The 18,842-nt window shown below is 38.1% G+C and overlaps 1 protein-coding gene across 2 annotated transcripts; it reads left to right on the top strand.

Annotated features, from left to right (window-relative positions):
* The first annotated feature begins 549 nt into the window (after nucleotides 1-549).
* Nucleotides 550-17,921, top strand: LOC124290602. 2 transcript variants are annotated; one of them, XM_046727362.1, is made up of 3 exons: nucleotides 550-642; nucleotides 3,905-4,408; nucleotides 17,781-17,921. In XM_046727362.1, the coding sequence occupies exons 2-3, from the start codon at nucleotides 4,148-4,150 to the stop codon at nucleotides 17,904-17,906; spliced, it is 387 nt and encodes a 128-aa protein (XP_046583318.1). In that variant the 5' UTR covers nucleotides 550-642; nucleotides 3,905-4,147; the 3' UTR covers nucleotides 17,907-17,921. The 2 variants fall into 2 exon arrangements, with proteins under 2 accessions (XP_046583318.1, XP_046583317.1); XM_046727361.1 differs by lacking the exon at nucleotides 550-642 and having other exon boundaries at nucleotides 3,583-4,408.
* The last annotated feature ends 921 nt before the right edge of the window (nucleotides 17,922-18,842 follow it).

Genomic DNA, 18,842 nt, shown 5'->3' with positions numbered 1-18,842 from the left:
TGTTTGAGTGTTTCTTATACAGTAGATTGATAGGGAATGAAACAATTAATGACTTGTGAACTTGAACTTGCTATTATATAGATCGTGTGACATCCCCCCGACTAAGTTGAAAAAAACATTGTAGGGTTCATAACTTTTCTTTAATTGTTCTCTTCTGTTACTTACTGTGAATAATGTTCTTTTGCTGACCTTTATTGTTGTCAAATACCGAGGGGAAAAATACCGGATTTGTAATTGACCGGAATTATAATCGCGTGTATAATCGCTATAACCGTTACGCGGCGATAACTGTTCGCTGGAGAGAGGGAGAGTATTAGATATATAGTTACAAGTGTAGAATGGTTAGGAACGTTTAGTTGGCATCAGCAAAATTAGACATTATTTTGTACTACATTTGAAATTTCTATTTTGTACGTAAATGAGATATCTATTTTTCTGGGAGTATATGCTATGTCAGCCTACAACGTTTCCTGAATCTATAATTATCACCACGTAGGCTTCTGTACACCCCGATGACTTGTACACTGGTTATAGAAACAAGGATCTGAATTGAAGCTGACCGCCCTTACTGATTAACCGTTAGTTTCTGTGCTGAGAGGCTTGGTCGTTTTCTTGATGTGAGCTATAGTCCCTGAACTATAGGTAAGTATATTTTATGCTTCTAATGACAGTATTCACAAATGTCGGACAAAACCGGCGAAATAGGGATTCTAGTGAGTGAGTGAGTGAGTTAGTTTAGTTTTAGGCAATTTTACAGCAATATCACGGCGAGGGACACCACAATGGGTTTCACACAATATATTCATGTGGGGAATCGAACCCCGCCTTCGGTGTGACGGACGAACGCTTTCACCTCTAGGCTTCCTCAATAGGGATTTTAAAACAATGGGTGAATGTTGGTTTTTGCCACACTTAGCAATTTGCAGCCATATCACCGAAACCTAGAGGCTGAAAACATGAGCACCGATCTATACCATCGAGGTACGGTTACTGGGAACCTTCTTCTGACCCTTCATCCTCAAGAAAGGTCTTTAAAAGGCTATTGAAAAAATAAAAAAGTAATCATTTGTGTCCGCGATTCTTTTCAGACTAGTGACGTATTAATCACGTTTGAAATCTTTTGGTCATATCCGACTTTTATGTGTACGCTTTCTTATGCCATGCAGTTTATATCTAAACACACACACACACACACACAGACGCACTCGTTTATAGGGGAATACGTTGGTTTTACGACCCACTTATAGAGGACTCTCGTTGCATGAGCACAAGGATAAATTATACGTGTCCCTATCGCATGTTTAGGGGCGGTAGGGTAGCCCAGTGGTTAAAGCGTTTGCTCGCCACGTAGAAGACCCGTGTTCGATATCCCACGTGGTCACAACGTCGCGGAGCTGATCCAGCGTTCATCAATGTCATCTTTCCAGAACAGAGATACACGTGTGTAGATATATATTACAAATTGTGGTCCGTTTTGGATCTAAATGTACAAAAGCTACCTCAGTCCAAGAGTGTAGATGGTTGTCTGCCGAGGTGGTACGATATATCATTACAAACTGAAGGTCATCTTTCAGCCACTGTATGCACATATGTTGTTTTAGTTGCATGTTATGTGATGCCGCACTCGGCAATGTTCCCGCAAACATATAGTCAATGATAATACTCAACTATTCGACGCCGGTATGTTGTTTGCTGTTTAATGCCTCTCAGCAATATTCCATCTATATGGCGGCGGTCTGGAAATAATCGAGTCTGGACCAGACAATCCAGTGCTCGATCTATGCATTGGGGATACGATGACATGTGTCAACCAAGTCAGTAAGCCTGACCACCCGACAAGCATGGGTTACTGAAGATCAATTCTAACCTGGATCTTCACGGGTATGTAAATATAAGGATCCGTTCCTCACATTATGAGCATACCTCTATGGGATACGATGACATGTGACAACCAAGTCATTGTGCCGGAATGAATATCCGTGATAACTGTCACCCACAGACAGACAGACAGAGCAGATGAGCAGTTAAACTGTTCCCTTGTTACACTGGGGGCGGTGGGATAGCCGAGTGGTTAAAGTGTTGGTTTGTCACGCCGAAGATCCGGGTTTGATTCCCCACAATGTGTGAAGCCCATTTCTGGTGTCCCCGGCCGTGATGTTGCTGGAATATTGATAAAAGAGACGTAAAACCATACCCACTCATTCACTCGAACTTTCTTTGAAAATGACGAACACACGAGAATATTGAATTCGTTTGTATCCTTACCACTTTTTACTTACCAATTCAAATTCTACTTGAATTAATCGATCACACGATTTCTGCATTAACTAAAATATTTGCTTATATAGAAATTACTCATCATAAAAAGTTCAGTCTTAATTAATCTTAAACAGTACACACAGTTATTCCTGTCCCAGATCATTTAGCAGAATTTTTTCACTAGCAATAGATTTAGAAGCGTGATTTACAGGTGTTTAGAGGTAAATTGCTACTTTAATATTTAACATACAAATATCATATATCCAACGAACAGCGGGACAATGATCTCTGCCCGACATGGCAACAAGGGGCAGGTCACGTGATACGTATTTAAACCGGCTTGATTGTACAGTCTATTATATTCAGTGCTGAACTGAACATACTGTATTTATGTAGGTCGTGTGCCTACAGCAGGTCTAGTCCCAGATTACACGGTCGGGATCACTGCACAGCAATGCTACCTGTATATCAAACACGCCGTGACGTCATGTGATGTATTCATGATATTGTGCTTCTAACCATAATCATATATGACTATATTGTTATTAAATGAATAAACATACTTTAAACAGAAACAGAATCAACAGAAAATAAATAAATAAATAAATAAATAAATAAATAAATAAATAAATAAATAAATAAATAAATAAATAAATAAATAAATAAATAAATAAATAAATAAATAAATAAATACCTAACGGATGAATGTACAAAAACTGCACTAATTTACGAAGAGGAGTGAGGGAGTGAGTTTAGTTTGACGCCACACTCAACATTATTCCAGCTACATGTATATGGCGGCGGTCTGTAAATAATCGAGTCTGGACCAGAAAATCCAATGATCAACAGCATGAGCATCGATCTACGCAATTGGGATATGATGACATGTGTCAACCAAGTCAGCGAGCCTGACCACCCGATCCCGTTAGTCGCCTTTTACGACAAGCATGGGTTGCTGAAGATCAGTTCTAACCCGGATCTTCACGGGTTGGCGAAATGAGAGAGCATGCAGTTTTATTGTGTATTTAGCGAAGAAATCATATATACTAAATATATATATTAATTTCAACTTTTGACATTTCTTGTGTAAAAAAATGGCTTCATCGCGTCGACCTGGGAACACAGGGATCAGTTTCATGATATGTCATGTTCTGCATTTGTTGATATCATATATATCATATATACACTCGTGAATTTATAAATATCCGTGACATATCAATATTTACTGTGTTATTGCACTGAGCATGACACAGGCTGTGTTTAAAAATATTTAGATTTTTTTTTTTCTAAAAGTAAAACAAAGTAAATTTGCTGGTTTAATGTATTCTCAGTCTGTTTACAGGGTTATCAAATCTAAGATCAACGCGACATTACTGCTTTTTGTAAAAACATACATAAACCCCTCATTGTGCGAGAGGCAGCGGCTGGTACACTTTCCTCGCCTTTGATTGGCTGATTTTGGAGGTGTGTTCGCTACGTCAGAGGTCAACTGATAGTTCGTGCGCAGAGACCGACTTTGTGTGTTGGCTGCCGAGGAAGTGCGATGTTAACGTGTAAATAGCACGAACTTAACGGAAAAGTAAATAATATATGTTGCAGTAGTGCCGAGAACTTGTTCATTATATCACTGATTTGATAATCACAGGGTTGCAGCACTGTTCAATCGGCTGACACCGGAGCGATTGAGACCGGGTCACGTTTTCCAGTGGATGGATGCCGGCTGGTGAAGATCAGCTGATCGAAGCAGGACCAAGTTGTGATACCGGGAGAGCGCTCACTGTCGCAAGGTCGGGTTCTGACTGACAGAACAACTCTGTGACTTCGTTTAAGGGGTTCAGGATCACTGGTGGTTGGATGGCAGATGAGGTTGCGCTGACCAGCTTGCGAGATGAAGAATCCCTCCGGTTCTTTCATGTCTTGTGCCACCGCGACTCGGCCGCTCGTCGGCTGGGCATTGACTCAATCCGAAAAAACTTTTGATGCTTGGCTGGATGGATACGGCAGCCCTAAACAGATACATGGCGAAACGGACATCAACGGGTTTCAGCCCATAGTGACAGAATATCTCCCCGAACTTCTGTGTCTTTCTATCCAGTGCCCCTTTGATGACGTACGCGAAGCACTCGCAGACATTCTCGAGGATGTCAAGGTAACGGCTTATCTCAAGTACATTATTCTCCCAAAACATTTTCTTCTGTTGATATGAACTTTTACAGTTATTATTCATTATTTAATTAACAAATACATTCGATGAAGTTTGGGTTATATCACAAAGACATAATATAATCTATTTCAGTGAATGAGGCGTCCCTGTTCGAGATCATTCGATGATATGAAGCTAGTCGGCCGGCTTGACCTGATTCCGAAGTTCCAACTCCGTTATCTGACATGGGCAATACATAAATGTCATATAACATGTACTTCATATTTCGGAATATTTCTCAGTATACAAACTGATGTAGATTAAGTGCCAGTTATGAAAACCGCAATATGTGGAATCAGGTCAACTCGTGACCTCTAGGTGAGCGTGACCCCTGGGTTATGGTTTGACAGACAGGAGGGGGCGTGGTCAAATCCTGTTCACATCTCATAATATTATAAATATGGTAGCAATAATTTTTTCTCAAAAAAGATAATAAACACATTGTAATAGAAAAGAAATCCAGCCTTTTTGTGATAAAATATAATTATTTGTATAACAATTGAATTTAAGATGGTGAGAAGATTCATTTGATAACTACTATAAGATATAACTATAGTCCTGTGCCACAACTGTTGATTTTCTGTATTTTATGCCAGCGAAATCTATCCATATTAAAAATATGTCTATCCAGCTTTAGCCTTTATCTAAAACAGGGAAATAAATCTAGAAGTTAAATACAATACACAAATATTAATGACCTCGGTGAGACATTCAAGTCATAACAGAATAAGTAGTTATTACCTGATTTAAAAGTGTTTTCATGCGACACCTGGCAATATTCCACTTATATACTAATAAACTAAAGTTAAACACCACCTACTTTTTCATATTGCTGTAGTTGATCTGTAATGCCATGCCAGAGAGAGTTGATTGTTCCGTAACATTTTTGGGTAGTGGGTTAATTTGGGTGCATGAGTCACACCAATAGCCAGGCTTCGATTCCATACATGGCTACAATGTGTGAAGCCCATGTATTACTGGGGTATTTTTAAACTCACTCACTCATCATGCCCACTCCCACTTTAAACACACGCACGCACGCACCACACACACACACACACACACACACACACACACACACACACACACACACACACACACACACACACACACGTGTGTTTGGAATTGGTTGTAATCTCACAATTGATAATTGGCTCATTACCAATGAGCAATAATCAAAAAAATTGGTTACCGTAATTTGTCAGATTTTCCTATTCAGGTTATTGCAGATAAGTATTACATGGTTTTTTTTTGTTTTGGTTTTTTTATATTTATTTGCAAATTTCACATCCAATGTAAAATGATGCAACTTGCTACTTTAAAGTGATGACCACTATATCATAAACAAAAACTTCCTTAATCTTCAAGAAATATTCAGTCATGACATTTTAGTAAGTGAAGTGAGTTTTCCAAGAATTAAACATGTTTCAGGTTCTAATAACTTCTAAGATACTCTGAGATATGTTCCATTGTCAAGTGTTTCAAACACTAAAACAGTAGTTCCAAAATTGTTTGTGTGAGTTTCAGAAATTATAAAATTCATAACCTATTTTAGACATTAACCCATGTTGAATATTTTATTGCAAGATATCCCACCAGCTCAAGTTGAGCAGGTATGCTTTGTTCTACATGTAGGCTAAAAAAACCAGGATGCTGCACTCTTTGTGAGAATCTGATGCAATACCTAAACAACTCACGCAGAACCTATTAATGTCTCGGAAAACAGGTCAGATCCAGGATGTGTTCGGTCTGGTTGACAATCTTCATCTATGTTTTATTCAGAGAGACAAGTAACATCTGTGTTAGTGATGGAAAATTGCAAAAGGCTGCAATAATCGAGTCGAGCAGCTATTTCACGAGTGACACATGAGTGAATCGGCTTCACTGATGCATCAATGTAGACTGTGTCAGTCTCCCAAATTGAAATAATGAAAGGCATTTATAGCCCCAATCTTACATTTACTCAAACCGTCACTCAGGTACAATTCCTTAAAAATATGACATGGAACATATCAAAAGGTTATTGTTTTAGCAGATTCAGAGAGCCCAGCATGCATTTGGAACTGCAGGGCTCCAGATAAGGACCGTATCGGCGTATGTACGGATAAAACGTATGCACGATACGGTAGGAAATAATTTAGAAAACGTAGCAGATACGCACCACAGCAATGGTGAACGGTCTTAGAATCATTTACAGGCGTATTTATCTGAAAAAGTATTGTTTTATTGTTTATTGAACTGTTTACACAAGAGTAGCAATATTGTGGTGCATATATGAAACGAAACACAAGATTACTGATAGTCCATTAATTTCCATTCAGTACTCTAAATGTACACTTAAGGTTTTCCAGTACTCCTATATTGAACAAATAAGGAGTACGTACTCCTGATGTTGAAAAATTATCTGGAGCCCTGGAACTGCATTCAGAACACACCAGTGATCTGTAAAAAATATGCCTCTGATTTTTCACTCATTTACAGTGGATGTTGTGAAAATGATTGAAATGAAATGCTCAAATGTCGCCATCTATTTCTGATGGTAGGTAATGGCTCTGTTCTGCATATTTATGCAAATCAGAACACATCTTGATTCTCGGCTCAATTTAAAGAACTTGATTTAGCTTCCACCAAGTGCATAATGACATGAAAATCCGGTTTGTACCAGACACAATCAGGTTCAATCTAGTCCGTCTCACAGTCCCTGAAGGGGCGGTGGGATAGCCTTATGGTTAAAGTGTTGGCTCGTCACGCCGAAGACCCGGGTTCGAATCCCCACATGGGTACAATGTGTGAAGCCCATTTCTGGTGTCCCCCGCTGTGATGTTGCTGGAATATTGCTAAAAGCGGCGTAAATCCAAACTCAGTCAGTCACAGTCCCTGAACCACATTATGTTTCCTTCTGCCTATCCCTCCATGCAGTGCTAAAGCGCAAAATGAAGCAAGTCTAGATTTCTACAGGTATCTCCCACCTCACTGGGGATACTTTTCAATTTAAATGGGTTTATTTGCTATCATGACAATTATGTATATTCAGAGACTAAGCGTAGTCTAGGTTGAACCGTGGATAACTGAAATTTTTCAGACTTGAAACATAGATGTATTCGGAGTCTAATTAAATATAAAATGAGACCTTTGCTGGTTGTATCATGATTTTACATGAGTAAAAGTAATCCTAATCTAGGAACATACGCCTGTAATCTTGAGGTACCCACAGTTTGAAGTCATTAAGTCTAAAAAAGTAAGAAAACTTACATAACTCATGGATGAATGTGAAATAACTATTTTATGTGTTACGTAAAAATATGTATTAATTCCAACTTTTGACATTACTTATGTAAATAATGGCTTCATCGCGTCGACCTGGGACTACAGGGGTCAGTTTCTTGAGTGGCACAGCCAGGGTGAAAATGTTGTTTCTCTTGGTAGGAATAACTAAAGCAGAAAATTTTATCACAAACTTCACATTTATATTTACCAAATGTGTTATTCTTGTTTGTTTACCTGAAGCTTTTCAATGTATTTTCTGTAAAATGAATTACCATAATGGTGAAAACCCCCAATATATTTCAAGGCTACATACATCAACGGAATGCATTTACCTTTAGATTAATGAAACAGCATGTATATATCACATACACAGTTAAATCCTGCATCTTTCTACTCTGTTAATATTTTAAAAAGAATTTAGCGACAAACTGGTATTTAGATCTGGTACATCGAGGCCAGAGTACATTGTTTATGTCATTATCATCCATTTTTTTAGGAGACGCTGTTTTGTTTGTTTTACTTGCTTGTTTCATGTTTAACGCCACTCTCTGAAATATACTACTCACACTTTGCTAAGGATCACAAAAATTCCCAACTTTACTTAAACATAGATTTACAATTTGAAATTGTATCCATTTAAAACTGGATAAATAGTAATATGGTAACCCTTCTTTAGGCAAACAACCACTTTAATCTAACCTTCTGCACTTAATACATGAGTAACCATAAAAATGGTTTTCATGGCACCAATCAACCACTTTGCAAATCATGGAATGAGTCATTGACAAGTACACAACACCTGTCAATAGTAGGTATGGGATCCGCAAGATGCAGTGACATACTGAAACCTTAAATCCATGCTTACAATAAGTTTGGATATGTAAACCAAATTAGACCCCAGATCATAGTTTTCTGTTGAATCTATGATTTGATCCTTAGCAACGTGTGAATAGTATATTCCAGCTACATAACAAAGAGAAGGCAGGAATTAGTCCTGTAGAAGACTAACAACTAGTCTCTGAAATAAACATATATAACAGAAAAAAAGTTCATAATATAAAAAATAAACTATAATGAAAACGAGCCCTGAGACTTTCTTCATTTTTAGCCTTGACACCATTCTCTTCCCACAGAGGTTACTTGTCATATCTTCCTACGAACCTCTGTTCTAATACGGCCCTTTCATGGTGCGAGTGTTCAAGATTCGTGATTGGTTGCAATCAGATTTGGTTGTGCAGTCAGCGACGTTGTTTCAAAAGTGATCATTCGCAAGGCCTCGGCAATTTCCGTATGCTTCGAGAAAACTAGAACCTCTTCCCCTGCGCGATGCGCAAACATTTTTTCTAGACAGAACTCAGTCATGTAATGGCGGATCAATGGCGTCTGCATCGCCCTCGTTGACAACGGACACGCTAGCCATTAAATGTCTTGTGTGTCACATCAGCACAAGTCCCCGGCAGAGGAGGGTTATTTGTGGCCCCACATTTGCTTGTATTAGTCAAGTTGGATGTAAGTCGATGTAAAACGTGTTCTGATTGGATAGAAAGAAGGGAGATAATTTGTGTTGCGACATTTTGCTGCTAGGGGATTTTACCAGAACTGGAAAATATGGCCGTATTAGAACAGAGGGTTCGTAGGAAGATATGACAAATACCCTCTGTGGGAGAATGCCTTGCCACATCTTCTAGACTTGTGTGGGCTTTCTTGGATATATTTGCTTCAGGGTCTGTACGACAGATTAGTCCTGTAGGTGATAAGCACAATGACATGGAAGCCAGAAGTAATAATTAATTTAAAAGTTTCTCAAGTTTGAGGCAGGTATATTCCCTGGGCTGTAGAACTAGAAGTAAGAATATACTCCGAAAAACATTGTTTTCCTCAAAACGAAGAAGTTGCCATCCATAAGTTAAAACCAAGCTCACTCCATTCCTCGCTGATGAATTCCTGGCTTCCAATTTTACTTTTTCTTAATCTTTTAATACAACAGTATTTCTTAGTTTCTAAAAAATAACAATTGGGACTGTATGGGATTGTTATTTTCAACAGTCATTTCTTCATTGAAGAGGACACTTTTTATGGATAGACATCTTCTTTATTGCAGTAGATGCAACACATTGGTGCGGACCCTAACACCGTTATCAAGCAAATGTCGGTATAAGGATCTGTTCCGATACTTTGTCTATCCATAAATAAAATTTCTCTTCATCATACAAGCTTCTAAATGTTTCTTAAAGATGCCCTTCTTCATAACTGTTAGAAATGAGTGAGATCAAGATGACCTTGGTGAATGTGAGAGTTACCCTGTGTGGGTCAAGGTCGTTTGTTAATCAGTCCCAGATACATGTTCACAGGTGCTGAGATAGAGACCTGAAGTACGAGAATAGATACACAGTGTTTAATGTGACCTTTGAAGCTTTGACCTGAGATGTCTTATCCTGGTAACTTCCATGCCTGCCATTGTCAGGTTTATATTTAAATGCAACTGTTGAGCTATCTACGTTTGTGTCTATTTTGTAGGAATTTAAGAAGCTGAGTATAATCATATTGATGAGGCATTGCAGTGATAACAAGTCTGATAACAGACAAGGTTTCAAGGCCTGTTGCAGTTTATCACAGATTAAATATTTGTGCTGCAGATATACATGATCCAGTAAACAATGATTATTTTTATTGTTTACTGGTATGACATTGACAATTTGTACATCGTAACAAAAGTTTAAAAGCACTCATTTTTTTTACAATAGTTATCTGTCTTCAGGAATACATGATTGTGTCATGTGGAACTCATGAGGTGACAGAAGAGTGAGTGAGTGTGTTTAGTTTCATGCCGCTTTTGGCAATATTCCAGCAATATCACGGCAGGGAAAACCAGAAATGGGCTTCACACATTGTACCCATGTGGGAAATTGAACCAGGGTCTTCGGCGTGATGGGCAAACGCTTTAACCACTGGGCGATGCCACCGCCCTGTGACAGAAGAACGATATGTATATGAAAAAATTCAGTGTTCTTTAAATGTTTTTGAGTGGTACTTTAAACACAGAAGATAACACTAAGTTAATTAAACTTACAATAATTCGCCTATTTTTGACCCCTGCGTTGGAGTAGGTCATTAGCAACGTATGCTGTTGTAAGATGCAACATGTAGATGGATGGATGTTCTGTATGGCGCCATGACCCATTTTGCAAAGATCATGTAAAAAATCAATCACTGGATTGTCCAATCCAGACTTACTTACAGCCTGTTATATTGCAGATTTAATGTGGAAGGTGGTTCTACCAATAAATATTCAAAATTAAGATATGTTTTTTATAAGCAAACCAAATGTTTTATCTTAATGCTCAAATCTTATTGTATGAGGCTATAAATCAACCATGTTGTCCTATGTTCTCCTTTGTAAAGAACACTTCACCCCCTTTCTAAAGTACACACAGATTCAATAGAATCAGTGTCACAATACATGATATTGTAGTACCAAATGAATTCTCAAATCAACACAGTTCATTGCTCTTCAGGAGGGGCGGTGGGGTAGCCTAGTGGTTAAACTTTAAAGCGTTCGCTGGTCACGCCGTAGAACCGGGTTCAATTCCCCATTCCATTATATGTGTGAAATAAATTGCCCTATCTACTGTGAACATGCCATTCTTTGCTATGTTTTATTGAAAATAAATCTTTCCACACAATAGCTTACCAAGTTTTGGAAGTAAGTGTTTTGGGCATGTTTAGTAAAGTAATTCTCTTTTACCATGATGTGGTCACCAGCACAGACTATCACAGAAAAAGATGTAATACAGCTGGTATCTGACCAATCAGAATATGGATTTTTTGTAGTAGAATAATAGACATGCTCTAAAAAGATTAAGTCTCCAATGGGCTAAGGTCATGTGAAAAATAAGTAAACATTTTAATTATATATTCTTCGATATAATTCATTAATCATACATCCTTTCTTTTTTAAGCCTATAACCAGATTTCCTTTCTTGATGCTACAAATAGACTCTCAGTCTTTGGTAGTGATACTACTGAGCAATATGATCCTATAAAATTGTGTTCTCATGGCAGTTAAAATTGTGTATGTATATTAATTTCACCACGAATAGCTGGAAAATTGCTGATGCAGCGTAAAGCCAAATTATTTCTACTTAAGTTAATTTAACTAACAAGGATATACAATGATTCAAGTTGACAATATCGAATAATGCCTTTATGAGAACCAACTTGTCAGTCACGTTTGGATCTCACCTTGACACTGATGATATCCCTACCAAGGTTTGGGTAGTATACGTGCATCCTTGTGCAGACCCTAACCAAGCTATTAGTATTACTGGGAGTTTCGACATGATTGTATTCATACCATTCAGCGTTTGGGTCAGCTGAATGTCAGTGTCAAGCTGTCCGAAGCTAGTATTCTGTTCAGTTTTGGCAAAAACAACTGGTAACAAAGCAGATATGTCCCAGTTTTACTTTGCTGACTATAATTCATCTGATTCAGGTGTCAGCACAGGTTGATAATTACTGTTAATATACACCTGGCCGTGTAAAAATGTTGGGCCCTGAATAAACGTTGGATAGACGGTATTCAGAAACAATAAACGTCCAGTTCTTTGAATGGCATTTAGAAGTGAAACACACAAAGGGGAAAATTTATGGATGTCACTTGCTACCGTTAATTCTGTATTAAAAAGGCGACATACATATGCTATATTTCCTCAAATAATCATTGGGCCTTGAAAAAAAGTTGGGCCTTTATTAAACGTTTTATAAATAGTATTCTGAAACAATAAACGTCCAGTTCTTTGAATGGCATTTAGAAGTGAAACACATAAAGGCAGAAATTTATGGATGTCGGTTGCTACCGTTATTTATGTAACAAACAGGCATCATACATATGCCATATTTCCTCAAATAATCACTGGGCCTTGAAAAAAAGTTTGGCCTTGAATAAACGTTTTATAAATAGTATTCTGAAACAATAAACGTCCAGTTGTTTGAATGGCATTTAGAAGTGATTCATATGATTTATGTTTGTCAACGTCTGTAATATGAGCAACATGACCTTCTGCAGTATGTTCCACCTGGGGAAGGCGTAAGAATTTACTGTGAAACATCGTGTACCTCATATCACAGGGAGTCGATATCCATAAATCTCTCCTTTTAATACACATTCAGTATTTGTGACAAATAAGCCCTTGATTAAGGCCCAGGTTGTGTTTATGCTTGTAATTTTCCCAGTTGTTCTCTTTGCAGTTTTCTTTCAAATGATATTTGAGTATTTTGAAACTATGGTACCAGTGGTAGGTCTGGGTGTATCAAACCCATGAAGATCCGGGGTAGAATAGGTCTTCAGTAACCCATTCTTGTCATAAAAGGCGACTATGCTTGTCATAAAAGGCGACTAACGGGATCGGGTGGTCAGGCTCGCTGACTTGGTTGACACATGTCATCGGTTCCCAATTGCGCACATCGATGCTCATGCTGTTGATCACTTTATCGTCTGGTCCAGACTCGATTATTTACAGACCACCACCATATAGCTGGAATATTTTCTGAGTGCGGCGTAAAACTAAACTCGACTCACTCACTCTGGGTGTATCATTAGGCAGAAGACCCATAAGATCCATGTTAGAATTGGTCTTCAGCAGCCTATGCTTGTCGTAACAGGTGATTAATGGGGTCAAGGTGAGACCCGAACATGACTGACAAGTTGGTTCTTGTATCCCATTTGCATAGATTGATGCTTATGCTGTTGATCACTTGCTTCTCTGGTCCAGATTTGATTATTTACAGATAGTCGCTGTATACCTGCAATATTGCTGAATGTAAGGTGTTCATTTACATAGCGCCAAACTCCACACTAGGTATGCTTGCCCTGCCTGTTAGGAGCTACAAGGTTAATAGTCACATGACTTTTCTCACCGGGTACCCATTTTCTGCTGGGGCAATTTTCAACAAACTCCCTTACCTGAGGTGAGACCACATATGACATGTGCTTCGTTTGGGGCAGGACTGAAGTCCTAGAAACTCTCAGGAGTCAAGCTGCCAAACACAGTCACCCATCCAAGGACTCTCCGCACCCAACGTTGCTTAACTTCACCTGATTTGTGACCTGAGCTCTATGCACAGGACCGCACACCAACAAAACAACAAATAAATAAACAAACATTAGTCGGGAATCAAAATGAGAAAGTGCTGGAATAGATTTTGGGCCTTTAAATTGCTGAGGGTGAAGAGTATTGGAAAGAAATACACATGAGGTTTTTAACTGAGAAAATACGGCACAAGTTCTTATGCTTAGGGGAAAAATAGACTCTGTCTATAGTGGATGCCATGTCCAAGTCATTATTTTTCCAAGAATAACTCAAATATTGAACATTTCATTTCTTATGTTGGCGTAGACATTGCGTAATACAAAGATTTGAATATGATAGGATTGATAGACGAGCTTCTGACAGATCGAACTCTTGCCTCCAGATGTGGATTAGGAGCATATTATATGGTATATGTGTTGGAGGACGTGTAGAATATGATCAAATAGTGTCTTGAGGTACGCATTTTATTCCGGATTGCCATCAGGGATGTTAAAGCATGTATGATTGTTATATCCTGTTGTCCCTAACGGCTCAAACTTTTCTAGAGGTTAGCTTCAATATTGGAGAACTTTGTTTAGCTATTATTTATGACATGGACTGAGAGTAAGTATTGTTCTTCAGGGTTTTACATGACATACAAATGTACATCCAGTATGCAAAAATGTCGAAAATGGACACAGAAAACCCCAAATACTGCTTCTATAACTATAACACATAACTATATTGACATGGAAGCAGATAACATATTCATTCGTTATTCAATAATAATAATAATTAGTCCATTTATATTGCGCTAAATCCACATAGCGTAGATAGTTCATTATTACCCTGGATTTGGGGGCTCACTGAAGTAGCCAAATTCACACAGAACATGTCTTGATGAGCATCCTTTGATGGTCCTGGGCCATTTTCTGTTACCTGTTGTTCAGATCTAATGCTCACAGACAGGATCACTGGTAGGAAACTACACAAACATTTGTCATTACACATCTGCATAATGATTGAAATAAAATCTGAATGAAGCCATGCTTAGTTACAGTATCACAATATTATTCTAGGTTTTAGTTGAATTTTTTTTTTTCTCTTGGGTCTGAAAGACACACTTGTCAAAATATGACACCAGAAATGTTGACAACTGCGGTCATTAAATAGGATGTAATAAAAAATACCTTCATGACCACTTTAGCTGCTATGCTACTCAACATTTGAGAAGGATGAAGGGCTTTTTGTACAAAAGTGCAAATAAGCTGCGTATCTGCGTAAATTACGCAAGTATTTATGTGAGAACTCAATTCCTATAATATTAAGTCTATTGTGTACAAGTATGCTAGAATTTTTGTAATTACTCAATACCCACCCATTAATGCCGAGCGCCAGGCAGGGACCAACAAGTACCATATTTTAACGTCTTTTGGTACCACGCGGTCGGGGATCGTAAGACCAGAGAATAACCAGTCCCAGTTATCTCCTGAAACAGACTCCCTTGAGTGGAAAAAAAAATAACTGACAAATTGATCGTTGAAAATCACCAGGTGATCATTAGAAATTGCACAGTATTCCATATTTTCTTGTGTATGTTACAGATAATAACAGGAAATAGCATGGGGTATATAATTGCTGTGTAACTGTTACAACAAACTTTGAACCAAGTCTATTCACTATTGTTCAATTTCTGAAAATACATGGAACTGGTGTGTGTTTGAAAAATGCCCATTTGAATTATGTGATATATATTTCTGTTGAACAAGTTTGCCTTAGGAAAAGGAAACGAATATGCTTTTTAGATAATTTGTTTCAATTTTTAAATTTTTTTTATGAATCCAAGGAATCAAGTTAAATTTTTTTTACTCATGAACATAAATACAAACTGTTTTCCAGATCTGAAATGATCAACTCTGTGCTAGTGACCTTGCCTCAAGTCATTTCACCTTGCTCTGTGTTGAGACAAGTTTCGCTCTGTGTGGTAAATGGAACCAGCCTGTGGCTAAATATAACGCTGATGCAACCATGCTTCTCTTCTCCCTGCTGACTTAGCTGTTTCAGTATACTGGTATATGTAGGTGTTTGTCATGCTTCAGTGACTACTGTAAATATTCATGAAAGAAAAAGACATATGTTTGCAATATTTTGCTCCTCCTATACGACACTGTGATATTAAAAAGATTTTTGTCAGTATATTTTCTCAGAACGATGTTTTATAAACATATTCATATAAACATGTTAACTGAAATGATAATGTAATGTATATTTAGATATAAGTATGAAGGTTTTATGAACTGTATGAATTATTCAATCACTTAATGATCCTTGTGTCCTATATTCAATTAATGTCTTATAACCATGATAGAAAGAAAATACCTTCTGATAGATTGGTTTCCTATTACAATGAGAAAATAGTTTGATCTTCCATTATAATCATCATTTTTGGGGTAATCTGTGTATAGGAAGAACAACTGGCTGTAAAAAGAACCAAAATAGAATAGTGCATAAATGACTGAGTTTGATTCAGGAGGTGATGGGATAGCCCAGTGGTTAAAGCATTCGCTCAGCAGGCCAAAGAGCCAGGTTTGATTTCCCACGTGGGTGCAATGTGTGAACCCCTTTTCTGATGTCCCCTGCCAAGATATTGCTGGGTTATTTTGCTACAATGCCATAAAACTGTACTCACTCCAAAGTGACATGACGGATTATTAAGATTGAATTGAAGTTTGAACTATTTGGCACAACAGATTAACAGTGAAAGAATTGGGTGTTCTTTACATATTTTGAGTGGTATATATGTATTATAGCAGCAGTCTGAATGTAGATTATCAGTGAATCCTTGTGAGTTTGTGTACACAGATACATGCTCAGATTTCTATATTACGCCATCTTAGTCACTTGACATTGATTTTGTGTCGTCCAAGCACACTCTGTATACGTATGTGTACTGACCGATAGAAGCTTCTAGTGTATATGTATGGTATGTATTGACTTGATACTTTCAAGTGATGTTCACCTGGTGCATTGTGGGAACTAAATAACCCGAGATGGATGATGATGAGATGCGAAGTCTCCTGAGGCCTACGCCATCACTAAATAATAACACATATTGGTATTCAGTAATTAATATTTACCTTGAGCATCGTGTTTTCCCATGATGGCCTCTATAACTATAATACGAATGAGGGGCTATTTACCAATCAATGATGGTTCATCACTTCATTGCTACAGATTACAGATGAGGGGATAAGGACCGAGTGACGATCCATTTAATTATGGACGGACCTGACCAGTAGTTATTGAGCTGGATACTGACTTGTTTCATTTCAACTGGACGTGTGACTGGCTTGAGGCTGTTCGCTGCAGTAAATAACATTGGATCTTCTGTTTATTTTGTTGATAATGATCAAGTTCACAGTTAATTAAGAGTTCCGTGTGAAGAAAAAGCTTCTCTTGATCTTATTGAGCAGTTTTGTTTTCATCATACTAGGCAGTCTTGTTTTGATCATATTGAGCAGTCTCGTTTTGATCATGCTGAGAAGTCTTGTTTTGATCATATTGGGCAGTATTGTTTTGATCATACTAGGCAGTCTCGTTTTGATCATACTGAGCATTGGACATATTTCCACCAATTTGAGTTTATTGCTTGTGTTTTTGATAACTTCAGATATTTCACAAATGAAGAAAAGATAGATATTTGTGCAGCATCAGGCAACCACAGAGAATGATGTTTTGCAGTGTCAAGACTCAAACAACAAGAAAACACTTATATTTTATGCAAATTGTGAGTGTCAAGCATCACCCATAGAGCAGGGCATGATTACCATTGGGTGTTTTACCTTGGTGCTTAAAGATCATGTACCAGACAGGCCTGTCACTTTTAAACCATGTGCTTCTGCTAGCCCAAGAAACAATGCTAATGTTGAATACAAACAACTGTTGAATTTCATATCATGTAATTTGTGTTTTGTGTATTTCAGAAGCGAGGTCGAGGTCTTCATGTGCCCCGTCGACTGGAGAAGGGGGCGAGTCACTTCATCTCGGAAAAAGAGGTACTTTTATGTAACATGCTTTACACACAAATTTGTTGTCCTAATGGGAGTTAATACAAATCCATATAAAAGTCACATGTGATCATTATCTTAGTGTTCTGCAGCACCTTCCCATGGCAAGAGTATCCCTGCCCTTTTAAGCTGACCTTTCATGGCATGTTGGTAGACCACCCTTTGTGGAGCAAGAGTTGCTCCCCTTGTGATGAAAACACATTATCAAATCAGATCACTGTTATTAATTTCAAATGGCTTCACAAAAATTATGCTTGCCATGGAGTGAGTGAGTATAGTTTTACGCTGCTTTTAGCAATATTCCAGCAATATCACAGTGGGGGAAATGGGCTTCTCACAGTACCCATGGATCGAACCCAGACCTTTGACGTGACGAGCGAATGCTTTAACCACTAGGCTACCCGACCGCCCCTAGACTGCCATGGAAGATGATTTGATCAGTTATATAACAAAAGATTTGGGATTACAAAAAAAATGAACGCTTACAGCAAAGGTTTTTATAAGTGTTAAATTCCCCTTATATAGTAGTGGAGGCTCATGGAGGACTACACAGCATCAAATGACACTGTACATGGTGGAACGGTGTAGGTTGTCAGAAAATAGTCTCATGTTTCAGTTACTGCAATAAACGCTTAGTCATTCAAGTTAAACATTCAATGATGTTTGTGCCCATACATAAAAGACACAAAGCACTTGGGCGATTTGATTGAAGACCTCAAAACTGTTTTTCTTTCACTTAACAACCAGCTGGTGGTGTGTCCAGCTCTCCCTTGTTAGATATAAGACGCAACTCAATTGGGATGGATTTGGGGTTAGAATTGGTTACACAGTAACCTGACTGAAAGTGGCAGCTAATGGATTGAGTGTACATGGTCCATGTCATATTACCCAACAAAATAGCTCCATCCGACATTGCTGCCTGCACCCCCTCTTCCCGGTCCCACCTGTTCCTACATGGGTATATATAGTATGACCAGA

The sequence above is a fragment of the Haliotis rubra genome, unplaced genomic scaffold, assembly GCF_003918875.1.
Source record: "Haliotis rubra isolate DU_JTF1 unplaced genomic scaffold, ASM391887v1 Scf47, whole genome shotgun sequence".
Lineage (NCBI taxonomy): Eukaryota > Metazoa > Mollusca > Gastropoda > Lepetellida > Haliotidae > Haliotis > Haliotis rubra.
Note: the sequence above shows the minus strand (reverse complement) of the source record. Positions and strands in the feature narration are given on the sequence as shown.